The sequence below is a fragment of the Neofelis nebulosa genome, chromosome 9, assembly GCF_028018385.1.
Source record: "Neofelis nebulosa isolate mNeoNeb1 chromosome 9, mNeoNeb1.pri, whole genome shotgun sequence".
NCBI lineage: Eukaryota > Metazoa > Chordata > Mammalia > Carnivora > Felidae > Neofelis > Neofelis nebulosa.
Window position 1 is genome coordinate 76,291,565 of NC_080790.1, and position 15,383 is coordinate 76,306,947.

Sequence of the window (15,383 nt, forward strand, 5' to 3'; positions counted from 1 at the left end):
CTAATTAAAAACAATTTTCTTCCTCAGTTTGCAATACTAAAGCCATCTTCACTTGCACAGTTTCCAATATACAGCTACTGTATTTGCTCACACTTCAGGCCCTCTATTAACTATTGAATCTCCCATTAGCCATTTTATTACATTTCTGTTTACAAGCTTGTTGACATTTTAAAAGTCACAGTATGATCTGTTTTATCTATTTAAAAAATGTATTAATTGAAAAGTCAGAGAGACCAAAAAAAAAAAAAAGGCAAAATATAGACTCCAAATGCAGACTTCCAGGGCAGTGAGCACAGTGAGCTTTTAACCACAGCCTAGGCAGTCAGCTTCCTGGGTGAAACAAAGTCTGAGAATTAAAAGTGGCATTTCGGGCTTAATGGTTTGTTAAACACCAACAAGCTCCTTCCTAATTTGGAAACAGTCCACTCAGGAAAACATATTTGCCCTGTCTAAATTCAGTTTCTAAGGAGACTGACTTTCAAATCAATCTTTCTAATCTATGAGATACACTCTGCATAATTATGACATTTCGGGCTGTCTGAACTCAGGAGATTTTGATCTGGTGTGAGGAGCAGATCTGGAATCTGGGAACTGGAGCCCCAATCTAGGGTCTAAATAGCCTCATCTTCCTTCTAAGTGTGTGTGTGTGTGTGTGTGTGTGTGTGTGTACCCGCGTGCGGGCACGGGCACACCTACATCTACTTTCATTCCCTCCCTCATGTGGGTGTCCTCCCTCCTCCGCTACCAGAGTCCAATGAAAGGGTCCTGCTGGATGATGCCACCAAATTGTTTGGCACAGATTGGAAACAAGTCGAATGCTAAGACAAACTCCATGGAAGCTGGGTTTAGGGAAGGGGACGGTCTATTCCTATTAAACAAGGGAAAGTCTAACCCTTAGGAGAAGGTATGCTCCACTTTGGCAGTGGGAAGAAGGAAACAACCACAACAACCACAACAAACCCACCACCACAACAGCCTCCTGCCTATGCTATTAAAATCAGCTTCTTCAAGTGTCAAAAGCAGTTAACTAGTTCAGGACAGACACCTGGCTGTTGAAATAGGGCTCGGAGGGCCACTAATCCTTCCATTCACTCGGTTAACTGCTGGATCCCCCAAATTGATTCAACAGGTATGCCGTGGTAAATTCAGCCCATACTGAAGCCAAAGGGAAAATCAGCAAGGGGTGGGCAGCTCTTCTCTGAAAACACCCGAGGAACCAGCCAGAAAAGCTTTTATGGCCCCGACAAGTTTTCTGCTGAATACTGAGCACCTAAATTACCCTTCCCTAATGGAAGTTACATTTTCATGCTCAGTCAAAAAGCCAACAAAATACACAATTTATACAAAATAGCATCAACCTCTTAGGTACTCTTTGCTAGCACTTTTATCCCAATTCACAGCATATGTCTTGCTATAAAATAAAATATGTTTCTTATAACCAAGTTGTATGTAGCTGTTCATACCACCGCATCAGAACTGACCACGGGTGATGTGGAAAACATTCTTACGTCCAACCCAATCTGCTTAGTATGATAAAGGGAAATCATGAGTTTTATCAGGAGATACAGGTACACGGAGAAGAGGAATATCATAATAATCCTACTGATTTCTTAAGTGGACAGGCCTCCTTTCGAAACAAACACATATATAATTACCTAATAGACAATTATGGAAGGGGCATTTCAACTGCAATTATACAACCCAACAATGATGCATACAAATGGTTCTTAATCATAAAGTTCAAAGGAAATGAAAATGGTAACCTTTCTAAAGCAGCTATATATTTTCTTCCTTCTCAATATTGGCATTTCATTAAAATTTCAGGAAATAAAAACACCTTAAAATTATTCAATACCACACAACGTGAGTTCCTCACCAACCTCCCAAGAGCCTGAACTAGAGACATCTCCAGGTGAGGATCCCATAAAGATCAGCTCTATGAAGCCTTTAACATTTTGCAGGAGACCCTCTGGGTTTTAATCACAATAAGCTTATTTCTTTACCAGGCATCTCTTGGCAAGAAAAGCCCAATTCTTACACCCCATCTCAAGCTTGGGAACCTATACATGCCATTCTCAGATACATTTTTTTTTTCAACGTTTTTTATTTATTTTTGGACAGAGAGAGACAGAGCATGAACGGGGGAGGGGCAGAGAGAGAGGGATGACACAGAATCGGAAACAGGCTCCAGGCTCCGAGCCATCAGCCCAGAGCCTGACACGGGGCTCGAACTCACGGACCACGAGATCGTGACCTGGCTGAAGTCGGACGCTTAACCGACTGCGCCACCCAGGCGCCCCTCAGATACATTTTTTTAAAGAATACATCACTAGTCCCTTTTTAAGGTAAAATTTCTCCCAAAGAAATAAACAGTGGATGTCTACACCCACAACACACAAATGCAAATGGAATTCTTGCCGATTCACGTCTTCTCGTGGGGAAAAAAAATGACAATATTCTCTACGTTTTGAAGAAAAAAGAAAAAGGAGAGCCCATCTTAGATGCTACTGTAGGGATGGGTTTTCTTTGTCTGGCTGATTTAGTTGCAGGTTTTATGGAAGAAATAATTCCGGCTGTTTTTCCACCCGTATAAATGGAACTACCTGTGTTGCCTTTTAAAACATTCCAAATTCTAATTTTTAAACAAGAAAATGTGAAGCCAGTGTGCAATCTATACAGTCGCCAAAGGAGAGCTGCCACTAGCTGAACTACTCGGCTAAATGGCTGGTTTGCATTGCCCTGGTCTTTATCTAGCACTGAGAATAGACTGCTGTTTTATCCATAGAGGAATAAATTGCTGTTATTGTGATGTTAGCCCATCGCTTGGCATTGCAATTCAAGTTTTTGTGAGAAAGAAATGTATGATCTAACTGCGACTTGACCTATGCCTTCCGAGATCCATCTAGGTGCTCTAATGGAGCAGAAAAAGTGGTGAATACAAGGACATGCAAACTGATGGTGAAAAATTTGTTTGATGATAGAAGTGAGCAGAGGAGACATGTGAGAGTGGCTGTTTTTATGACAGCTAAGTTTGTTTAACATGCAAAAGGATTTGCCCCCCAGTCTCCCACCTAGCACTTTAATTGTATCACACGAGATACATGCTTTGCCTCCACTGAAGATATGAGCATATATAGCTAACCTACTAATGACATTACTGCTAAAGTGGGCACAGATGATTCCTTACAGATAAACATCTGAATTTCCACAAAAGGCATTAAAGCTTCTCCCGGATGCACCAGGCAAGGATATGCTTGGGTTCCCCGCAGAAAAGTCATTCTTTCTTAATCCTAGGTAGCACCTATTAAATGTTTACTACACACTTGAATCCCAGCACACAACAAGATGTACTTACTTTAAATAAGATAATTGTGTGATTGAGTTTTTAAAAACTCCCCCCTGGTCGCAATCCAGTTTAGCAACCATTTATTCAAAATTTCTCTGGAAAGGACCTATTTTGAAAGAGGCCTGGAGAATAGCAGCAGTTAGATGTGAGCCCCGATAAAGGCTCACTTTTCATTCATAGTCAGAGCCTAAATGTGCTCTTCTTGTACCTAAACAGATAATAAGCACTCAGCACACTCCTCCTCCTTGACACAACACATTGAGACTAATCACACATAATTGGAGAGGAGGAGCAGAGGGCTGGCCACGCTATTGTGTCCAGAGGACAAACGGTCAGTTTATGAGGCTTTGGGCTGATGTAGTCATTTCTTATACATCTACAGGGAAAAAAACATCCTGTTGAAAAGGAAAAAGAGAACGAGAGAGAGAGAGAGAGAGAAAAGATGGCAGATTTAATACAATTAATTCGAGGGAGGTGAGAAAGATATGCCTTTATTTCTTTCTTTTCTCAACCAGGAAAGAATCATGATGTTAGCTGTTTACAGATTAAAAACTACCACCACAAAATAAAACAAAGACCAAGATATTTTCTAAAAGGGCTGGTGGGAGTGGGAATCAACCAAAAGAAATTCTGTCTCAAAAGGAAAAATATTTAGGATTCTCATACGTCCAACTCAAATCGCAGGCTGTTTATAGATATTTGAAGACAAACAAAGGTTTGGCACCAGAAGAGCAGACGATAAAAGGAGGAGTCCAGCAAGGCTGGAAATAATGTGAGTGAGGACAGGTGGACTCCATAACCCCACATGTGGAATGTTTGCAAAGGTGGTGGTGGTGGGGGGGGGTGCTCACAAATCTCAGGGGGTCTCAGGGAGCCTCCTCAGGGAGGATTTAAAAAAAACTCCCATCCCAGACTTCTGTTTTTGTGAAAATATTCCCTGTGCGCTTGGTGTTTTCTTCGCCTTTTGAACATCTTAATCTTCTATCCATTTTTGGTTAAAATAAGCAGAAGCGGGTAATGAAGGTTTTCTTCATATACATCCTGGTTTTCCTTTTTCAACTGAAAACAATAACAGAACAAAAAAGGTAAGGAGACTCAGATTAGGAATTTTGACCAGTAGTTTTTTTTTTTTTTTTTAATATAATTTATTGTCAAGTTGGCTACCATACAGTGTATACAGTGTGCTCTTGGTTTCGGGGGTAGATTCCCATGATTCATCGCTTGCATACAACACCCAGTGCTCATCCCACCAAGTGCCTCCTCAATGCCCATCACCCATTTTCCCCTCTCCCCCGCCTCTCCCCCATCAACCCTCAGTTTGTTCTCTGTATTCAAGAGTCTCTTATGGGTTTGCCAGTAGTTTTTCATGCCGAATGCAACGAAGACTTCTTACCCGAATATACTGTTCTGGAAAATAAATCACAAAAAAGCAACTCAAAGTAGTTTCAGTGACATTGGCATGATAGTACCATGCACCAGGCTGGGATGTTTCCTGGGAGGGTGGGAGGGGTGGGGGGGGGGGGGCGGGCAGGTAAGGAGGAAAGGAGGAGAGCAGGGTGTTTTTTTTTTCATAAATAGACAGTATTTGTGACCTCTATGAACTGTGAGGCACTTCAGTGAAGGGAAAGCTGGAGGCTCAGTCATCTGCACCAGACCAGCCATTTGGCATCGAAGTTTCTGCTCTTGGTCTACCGTGTCCCACACCTGAGCCCCAGGAGCAAGGCGGCCAGGCATTTCAGATCTCTTGGAGACTGGCAGCACCTGGGCACAAGGGACAGGTTTCCAGGCCTAAGACATTTCGAAGGCTCTCCAGCTGCTCCTTGGGGGGGGGGGGGGGGGGTTAATATTAATGATAATTCAAAAACTCTTTTCTCTGAGGAGGAAAACAGAGTCCAACAATAGAGCAGCAAGCTTCGATACCATTCAGGTGAAGTTCTGAGGGCCTTTCCGTGGTAGTTTTAAAAATCCAATCAGGTTCTCAAATCTAGAGTACTCTTTTCCTCATTCGGCCAGAAGACTTTGATGGTCATATTTATATTTCTCCTGGCAAAAAATAATTTGCTATTTATAAAGACAAAAATCAGTATTTTGACATCGGCATTTCTGAGCCAATTGTTAATTCAGTTTTTAAGTGATAAGGATCAGAAATAAATATTTCTTTTAATAATACACGGAACCAATTCTTTTATTGTTTTGAATCAGATTACCTCCCCTCACCCCCCCCCCCCCCCAAACTACATGAATGGCTCCAACATGACACTTTCCTGGATTAGTATAGGTCTGGGGCATATTAACTTGAATTTTTTCATGTTTCTTCTAAATCATATTCCCAAACTGTGACACACCCTCACCGGTAAGGACCAGGAGCAACGGGCCGGCTTTACCTCCCTCACTGGGGAACAGAAAGCCAACCTCGCCTGTACTCTCTAATCCATTTTCACAAGAAAAGATGGTGTGCAGTCACTGAGGTAACTTCCTTCTGTTTTCTTAGCCGGGACTTTGCTTTGTTTACAGATGATTAGTTGCCTACTTAGAAAGATCCCCTGGAATTTTGTTACCGCCAAAGTAGTGACAGTGTTAATCCCCAACACACGGTCCCTTAACATCACTCTTAAAAAAAAAAAAAAAAGGCCAAGAAAATGGCTTCACAAACTTCCCAATCCAAACCCACTACCTAGGGCCTGCCAGCTGTAAATACCTTTGTTGCCAGCTGCCCCAGTGATAGGAGCTCGCTGACATACATTACAGAGGGAAGAGGGGGTCAGGCTAGCTCAGTTCTTCCTCAGGGATTGGGGATGGAGGAAAGTTGATTACTCAGCGTGAGTCAGCTGACCTACTCACTCACAATGCACTAATATACAGAGACTCAAATGAGCTCTTTATATAGTCCCCGAGGTAATATGTGGGATAAATAATTCTTCTGTAAATATGGGTTAGAAATCACTTTTAACTTGGATTCTGTGCTGACCTCTGGAGGCCAAAGCAGAGGCTTCCTTGCTAGAAGGGGCCAGGGGCCAGCCCCGCACTGACTGTGAGCCCTTCCTGCCACGGGGAAGAACCAACGCCCCTCAAAGGCATCACCACACCCCAGCACCAGATCATTTCTGAACCAAGTCTGTCATGTCAGGGCACCTGAACACACACAAGGCTGTTGGGAAATACTTGCTGTCGACGAGGGAATGTGATGTGGTCTAAGAGTAATTCCATTTGCCCAGGCTGTACTTCTCTGCTCAATTGATAATTACAATTTTAAGAAATGAAAACCACCTTGAAAAAAAATGAACAAAAAGCAAATTGCGAATAAAACAATTTTTCAATTTCATCGGTTAAAACAGGGTCTTTGAGGACCCAACTAAATTACTTAGCGGCTATTAGTAACATTATGCTTTACTTCATAATTGGATGTAACACGCTCAGCCTCGCCACGGCGCTGAGCGAGCAGCAGCACTAGGGACAGAGTTCAGACTGTTTACCCTTTACAGTATCCACAATTATCAACAGCACACCACACAGATTATAAGCACCAGCCACTTGTAAAGTGGCATTTTGAATAGATAAGCAGAAGTGCAATACGGCCATACTTTTAACACAATGTACCGACTTCACAAATGAGCCCAAGGCTGTTTTCACGGCGAAGTCTACAAAATACAGAAAATAAACACACCGGTGGTTTTGCAAAAGTTAAAAAAACAAAAACAGAAACAAACCCCAAAACCTGTGGCATGTAGATTTCAAAGACTGCATGAATGAGAGTATTTTTATCAACTGATTTCAAGCCAGCGGTAAGCTCCAAGTGAGGTCTCCACCTTGAGAAACAATTTGCTTATCTTAACATCCTAAAGGTTTTGAGACACGGGCAAGGCACGGGATTCCTAGCCTGGAGGAGACCAAGACGTTGGGAAGGAGAGGGAAGTGTTCTATTTTTCTTCCCCGTCGCCTGGAAGAACAGAAAGGCAATATTTTTTAAAACACCACACCTTCGGCCGCCTGGTTCCTGAGCACGCTGGCTGCATGGTGTGGGCACAATTTAACAAAAGCACTGGCAGAAAAGTGCAGAATGGCACCGTTTTGATTACAGGCTTGCTTTTTAACGGAAATAAAATTTCACAGTTAACAATGAGAGGTGAAAAGTTTAAGAGGCAAAGCTGTTCCTCCTGATCACTGACTGTTAATCAGCTTCATGGGTGGTTGCCTAAATCTGTAGATTTTTTTTTTTTTACCTTCCACTACTGCCAAGATTGTAACTAATTTTTTCCCCTGTTGTAAGAGGAGGGGTGGAAAACTCAGCATAGAAGCCAGCTGTGTATGAGTGACGTGAGGCACTAATGCAGAGGGCGAAATTAAAATTCATGAATCTCTTCACAACCATTTGTGTAACAAGATTAAGACGGGACAGCGGAAAAGAGCGGCATTATCAGGCGTCTTACAGTCCTCCAGCTGGTTACGCTCTATTCCAACACAGTAGGGCTAAGAGGATAACACGCAGCCCGAAGGAAAACGCTGCTCCTCCGTTTGCGAGCAGGCTGGGCCCAGGGACCGTGGGGCTTTGGCCAGAGACGGAGAGGAAGAAAGCTGATTGCCGCGCAAGATGGAAAACTTTTAAGCCCTGGCTATTAGCACGCGGCAAACAAAAGCGGCCAGGGTGGAGGTTCCCGGCGGCCGCGCGGTCCCCAGCGCGTCCCCGGAGCCCCGGGGCGGGCGGAGGGCAGGGGCCCGAGGGGGCGCCCCGGAGAACAGCACCGGGGCTCCGCGCGGAGCAGGGGCGCTCCCCGCTCCCTCCGCCTTGGCCCGCGGCCCTGTCTGGGCGGCCTTCGGTTGCAAAGGAGACCTCCACGTGCGAGCCGGAGCCGGGTGGCGCCGCCCCGACACACCCGCCAGGCGGCACACGGTTATCAGCGCCGCCGCCCGAAGCAGGAGGGCAGGGCATTCTGTGCTTCCGGGGCAGAAGGGACCAGAGGCGCTCTTTTGCTAGAACACCAGACCAGCTGCAACTGCTCTCCCCACCGCCGCATCCTTAAAAAATACACATCTTGGGTTCACGTTGGTACCGCGTAGTCAGGGGCGCCCCAACCCTGCAGAATATTCCCCTGGCGGCTCCACTTTCTGAGAGCCACACGCAACTCTCAACTCCTCATAAGCTGAGGAGGAGGGAAACTGTTTCTTAGCTCAGGGTCAGCAAAGTGGAGAGTTTTAACTTTTGAGCAATCATGAAGAGATGAAAACTAAGGCCGCCTGGTTATTTATGGAAATTTACTTCCGTGGGACCAATCAGTCCATGGTTATTTACGGAGTACTACCTACCTGTGGGTACGTGACACAATATAAATACAAGAGGCATGTCTAGCGATTTATGGACCGTGCTATGCTTAGCAGGGTAGTGTACAGCATTGAAAATAGAGGCAGCTGCTGTCCGCTAGCCGCTGACAATCTAAAGTTCTAGACAAAGGAGACGTGGCCACGAAGGACTCACGTGGCCCAGCACACTTCCAATCTTGCAGGGAGGACACGGAGGGTATCAGGCACAACGCTGACCCTCTCCGCTGGTGGACAAATCCTTGCCTTTGCTCTCCTGATCTGTGGCTGAGAAACTGAAAGCATTTGTTGTTCTAGGGGGAAGGTGAATGACAAGGCATTTAAGCAGCCACAGGCTGATCCCTGTAGCTCTAGCCCGATCCAGGAGAGAAGGCTGTTTTTGTCCCTTTGGGTAGAGGAGAGACCCTTCCCCTACCTGGTAAAGCCCTCAGAGGCTTTCCTTTTATTCTGGGGAGGGGTTGCAAAGGGAAAAATCTCATTCTGGAGAAGCAGGTCAGATTTGAATAACACACCATTCTCTTTTTACTTTCTGACTGTAAGCAAAGGGCAATCCCACCAGGCAGAGGAGGTGATTTAACCCTTTCAGTTCACAAAGCATCGTTTCCTCCCCCACCCCCACCCCACCCCCAGGGGGGCTAAATGAAACCTTAGACACCCAAAAGAGTGAACCCATCTCCACAAAGTAAGGACTTTCTTTCTCGTGCCTGAAGATCAGATCCACTTTGCATATAATTTTTCAAAAGTCAACATACTTCGACATTATATCATAGTCCTGGGTAATAAAGAATGCTCTTCCCATTTTCTCAGGAGAAAATTAAGGTCAGGGCTTAACTTTTCTGCGTTCACAACTTGCAAAATCATGACAAGTTCAAAGTCTCTTGCCAAGGTCAGACTAGCTCAAAGAAGGGAGATTTCTGTAAGGCACAAAATTACAGAAGTAATACATGTTAGACTAGCAAGTGTGATATGTATTAGCAAAGGTGAGATTCCTAAAAAGTTTTCAGTGGAACGCTTGCCTCTCAGTGTCCTATACTGCTCTATACTTATAAATAATAAAAAGGCTGATAACATTGCTTTATGTAAGCAAGCTTAGAAATCACTCTCAGATAAGTGCTTTTGACCTAAATCTTGTAGCTCCTCGATCTGACATATAACCTCACAACTGTGAAATTCTGTATGAGATTTAACAGTCTCAAACTGCCAACTGACCCAGCCATAAAGCAAGCAGAGATAAAGATTTACAGTCCAACATGATACAATTAGACATTCACCTTCTATTTATTTCAGTGCAGCTGAGCATTTAACCTACTTAAAAGCCGAAGGTTTTTCATTAAAATATAAATGCTTGTTTATCATTCATTCTATGCCACCTCCCCTGCATCCTACAAATTAGTCTATTATGAATGAAAAGATTAGTTTGTTTCAGAGAAAGGAGTAAACAGAAATGGTTTCTGTAAAATCCTTCTAGACATGCAAAGATAAAAGATGGCTTTACCACACAAAAATAATCAGATACAAATAGCTGTTCAGAAGCAGCACACCTAAGGAGTGCTTTAATCAAATATTTAGGTTACCTGCCAAAAAGACCATGATCTCTTCAAAATGCAATGCGGATTAAAGTGTTATCTAACATAAGCAGAAAACTAACCTTGGAGTGGAAGTTTGAAATGTGTTCATCATAATTTTCATGTCTTTGGATAGAGAAATCAGCTTTTTCAGCTAGATTGCAAAACTGGTTTAAAGTATTCCCTCGGCGTGGGGCGAATACCATTGCTTTCCCCTAGAACATTAAAAAGGAAATTCACACATTTTAAACCTGGAAGGCAACCAAACACAACAAACATTGGGTAAAGCATTTAAAGTACTGCTCTCAGGTAGAAAACACAATTGTTCTTGGAGACATCCACACAGGATGGGCATTCACAGCGAGAATAATTTCGAGGACAGATATACATCGAGCAAGAAAAAATACGTGTATTTCGCATTCAAATGTTGCTGTCTTTCCCTTTTCAACTAACGCATCTGATAAATAAAATGTGGCCCAGAGTCGGTATTCTGTACGACACACACCTCTCTTGGGTCCAGTGGTTCAAACCATCAACTAGATGTTAGAGTAACTGGTCCACGAAGTGCTACCCACCTTGTGACTCCTTAGCAGCTACCAGCTTGTCCACAACACTGCTCCAGTGTGTGTGTGGCAACGGACGCCTAGGGACATTAGTTTATTACTGTGCCCTGAGAACTCAGTTCCAAGAAATTCTCCACAGAGACAGCTAAGTGCAATCTCTATTGAAGAATTTTGCTCTTTGCTACCACCAGCCTTCTCCGGGACCATGCTGTCAGAGACAAGGCTACCAGATCTTGGTTTCCAACTTCATCGAATCCTTCATGATAGTCATCATTAGAGCAAAGCAGCTCCTTGCGGTACTCAAATGATTGCTTTTCAAAGAAAGTGGTATAATGAGGGTCGCCGGGCTTTTCCAAATAAACTGCACAACCTCATGAGCTTGTTGCCGTGGAAAGGATGGAGGGACTTGAGTAAAATCTACACTGGATTTCAGAAGGCCATTGGACATGAGACTCCACGATGTCCGTTTGCTGACCCTTGGCGGCAAGCGGACTTTTCCACGCCCTCTGAGACATGCACAGAAGAGCTCAACTTCCAAATCCTTTCTTTTTGTTCAAAAGATGACCGTACGCTTCTGTTAACTTCAAGGTTATACTTCACCTCTGTCAAATGCTTCTTCAGGTTTTGAGGGAGTCATGAAAATATTTCTTATGAAAGGTGGTTTCTCATTTATTACTGCCACCTATTTATGGAGCATCTGGGATAGGCGCTCCATTGGCCTCCTTTGCTCTTCACACCACCCGGTAATGGAGGTGTTATCAGCTCCATTTTTACAGCATGCTCCCAATGGTTGAATAATTGGCCAAGATGACACAACCGGCAAAAGACTGGAAACTTACCGGACTCCAGGGCTGATGCCCGCTCCACGACACTACACTGCCTCCTTATTAGCAATAGCGATGGCAATAATAATAATAATAGCTACCAGTGTGTTTGGTGCTTCACCAACCTTCCCTTCCATCCCATCAACGGTACCCTCAATGACCTTGTGTGGTAGACATTACATTTCACACATGATTAAACATGCAGTGAAGGCCTTGGAGAAGACGAGGAGGAATTGCGTGGCAGAAAATGTTCTGGGCTTAAAAGAGTCTCCACCATGACCCAACTGTCACCTCAGGAAAATTAGAAGAAGGAAAAAAAAAAAGAAAAAGCCGTGGAACGGTTGAACGAGAAGGGACCTTGGGGATGACGTAATCCAGTCTCCTCAGTCATCCCAGCCGACCCACCAAGGTTTCTCACTCACCAAACGGGAAGAACGAAGCCGCAACGCCCCCCCCCCCCCACCCCAACTCCAGTAAGTTGTGAGGATCGAATGAGATGACGAATGTGAAAATAATCTGAAAATCAAGGTTATGTCAATGTAAGACTAGAGACATCTACACCACTTAACAATGCCAGAGGGATTCTATCAGTTCTTTGTCCCTCTCTTTCCCTCATCCACCTGCCAGAAAATACACTGATATAGTGTCCTGGACATCAGGTGTGTTTTCATACTGTGTTTACACAGACATGTGCACACTCAGGCACATAATTATATCAGCACCAATCACGCCACCACACTTCAGGTCCTGTCAGCTTTTCCAATATTAATTGCTATTTTCAGCGTTTTTCAAACTTAGCAGCAAAAATTCATTTTGATGTGAAACTGGATATAATACATGGTCTCGGCAGGGGAGCAAAAGTCTCCATTAAAAAAAAAAAAAAAAAAAAAAGGAATACTAGTGGGTCATTTTAGTCATTTCTAAGAGCTGGTTGCCAGTCTGGATCTGTGAATAATGGAAGTTGCTTTATTTTCAAGTCACCTGCAAAAACTGTCTCACAGTTAAAATTGAAGAGTTGATTTTTTTTTCAAGATTTTATTTTATTTTATTTTATTTTTTTTTAAGTAATCTCTACACCCATCGTGGGGCTTGAACTTACAACCCTGATATCAAGAGTCACATGCTCCATCAACCGCGCCAGCCTGGAGCCCCTGAAGAGTTGATTTTTAACAGTTATTATCTGAGCTACATATCATAATGTTTACAGGGCTACAGGGCTCTTGGCTGGGTTGGTGTTTACATTTATAAGCACACGCTCCCCACCCCCACCCCTTGCTGGTCAGGGTGAGCTGTAGGGGGACCCAGCTAAGCATATGGCATTCCTCTCCACCCAGACATCTCTCCCTCTCTGGGTCCCAGCTTATCTGTCCTTCCCTAACCACCCTCTAGAACAGCAGCTGCTTCCCCATCACGCTCCCCTCCCCTCCCCTCCCCCCTTCACTTTTGTTCTTAGCGCTCATCACCGCTAACACACATTATATCCCTGTTTGTTACTGCCAGTCACCTTCGGCTAGAACGGACGCTCATGACAACGGGATCTTCTAATGTTTTATTCACTGCGTTTTCTCAGTGCCTAGCATATAGTAGACTCTCAGTCAATACTTGTCGAGAGAATAAACGAAATCCAGATGTTGAGTAATGTGAGAAATGCAAGTCTTAGGGAATTCGAAGGCCACATTCTATTGCTTATTCTTGAAAAATGATCTTCCCCAGGAAGCTTTTACAGAGTCTGATGGGATTTCAGAGGGCAGCATTCTGTGCACAATACTGTGCCCACAACAAAGAGAAAGGGTGAGCAGTAGTTTTAATCTCTAATTACTCAGTTTTGAGTTTTAAAATGCTTTCTTTTTCACTTTATTGAATACAGACAGACACCTTTGAGGTGTGAATCAGTATTTAGGAGGGACAATAGTACATCATCCATTCATTCAATAAACAGCTGCTGAGTGCCAGCATCCACCCCATAAGGAATGATTTTAGAATTCCCCTGTCCCCAGTGGAGCAGGACACTGGTACAATCAGAGGAATATGGCTTACAATTTAGGCTGCAAAAATCAAAACAAGAAAAAGAGATATAGATTTCAAATTAGCCCATCACTTTAGAAAAATTACTTTCAATTTACCAAAGCCCAACTTTCTAGGCATTTGAAGTCCTAGGATCATCTTAAACTCAGAATGAACACTCAACTGAACGTAAAATTTTGACTGATGGGCAGAAATTTGAGAGAATTCATTTATCCCTGGAGAGGAGAGAGGAGTAGTTCCACTAAACAACAATGATATTGTTTACATCGTGAGCTCAGTTGTTGTTATTTTGCTACACTAATCTATACTCATATATTAAAGGGTGTGTGCTTCTGGAAAAAATAAGTATGCTTCAGATTTCTTTTAAAAGGAATACGCTATGCCGGTGAAATGCCTTTATTCCTGTTTCATTTCCAGGCAACCAACTATTAAATACCGATTGCATGTTTAAGCTTATGTTTATTTTTTTCTTTACCTGGCTTCTGAGATGCTGCCTTTGCCAGCTTCCTCCCCTTCATCTCTCTCAACCCCCTTCCCTGGCTTCTCCACCTGCCCCTTGGTCTCCAGGGATCTGCCTACTTTTTCTTCCTGTTGTGCTCGATTCTAGGCAATCGTATGGAAGTCCACGACTTAAGCTCTTACTGATACATCAACACTTCCAAATATTTATCTAGAGCATTCATCCAGGACCCACCCATGTTTTCAGGTGCCTACTAGGTCTCTCCATGAGGATGTTCTGAAAATACTTTTTTTTTTTTTTTTTAAGTAGGTTCCATCTGGAGCCCAACTCGGGGCTTGAATTCACGACACTAAGATCAAGACCTGACCTGAGATCAAGAGCTTAACTGACTGAGCTACCCAGGCGCCCCATGATAAAGGAGTTGATTTTTGTTTTGTTTTGTTTTGAAGTAGTCTCCATGCTCAATACGGGCTTGAACTCACGACCCTGAGATCCAGTCACATGCTCTACCAACTGAGCCAGCCAGGGGCCTTTTGAAAGTACTTTTAACCTATTCTGTCTACAATGGAACTCGTACCCTTGGCCACAAACCCCTTCCCACCCCCATCCTCCCACCCAAACACACTGAGTACCTACTAGGCACCAAGCATTTCCGTACCCTTCACCTTCAAAATGAAGTTGGAAACCAGAGAACTGTGGCATTGCCTGTAAAACCCTCCAATGCCACACCTGCATCAGTGTCATTTGCTGTATATGATTTCCAGACTGTGTTTGAGTTGTGTCCAGGGTGACATGGGAGGGTGAAAATGAGACCAAGAGCAGAAGTGCTAATATTCTCACATCCAATCTAACCACAGCTGCTTCACTTTTATCTGTCTTACAAATTGGGGTGATGGCTAAAAACGTTTTGACTGAAGGCTTCTCCCATTTAAAAAGAGTTTGAAAACCATGACATGGGTCTCACCTTTCTGGGAAGGCCGGCAGAGTCTAGCATGACCCGACGCATGCCTCTATCTTCAGCCCCGGCTCTAGCCCCTCCCCCATACCCACTTTGAGCTCCAATCAGGCCAAACTCGTCGTAGTCCCCCGACTTGCCCTTTCATGGACCCCATGTGTCTTCAAACTTGCAAACATTCCCTTGGGTGAAATGCTTCTCTTACCCCCAGTTCTTTGTCTGCCTGGTAACCCTACTCCTCCTTCAGCACCCAGATTAGACACCCTGTCCCTGGGATGTCTTTGCTGACCATCCCTGGCCTCAGTGCTGTGCCTCCTCCCTGTTAGCCACTT

The 15,383-nt window shown here is 43.9% G+C and overlaps 1 protein-coding gene across 5 annotated transcripts in view; it reads right to left on the bottom strand.

Annotated features, from left to right (window-relative positions):
* Positions 1–3,810: 3,810 nt before the first annotated feature.
* The window catches only part of CAMKMT (calmodulin-lysine N-methyltransferase), a 408,282-nt gene continuing 396,709 nt past the window's right edge, over positions 3,811–15,383 (bottom strand). For 3 of the 5 annotated variants that reach the window (XM_058684251.1, XM_058684253.1, XM_058684249.1), the window contains 2 exons: positions 10,308–10,439; positions 3,811–4,405 (listed from right to left, as the gene is read on the bottom strand). In XM_058684251.1, coding sequence (XP_058540234.1) covers positions 4,328–4,405; positions 10,308–10,439 — 210 coding nt within the window. In that variant the 3' untranslated portion in view covers positions 3,811–4,327. Of the gene's footprint in view, positions 4,406–4,466; positions 9,574–10,307; positions 10,440–15,383 lie in introns of those variants that run through there. The other 2 variants (XM_058684250.1, XM_058684252.1) reach the window with 2 other exon arrangements.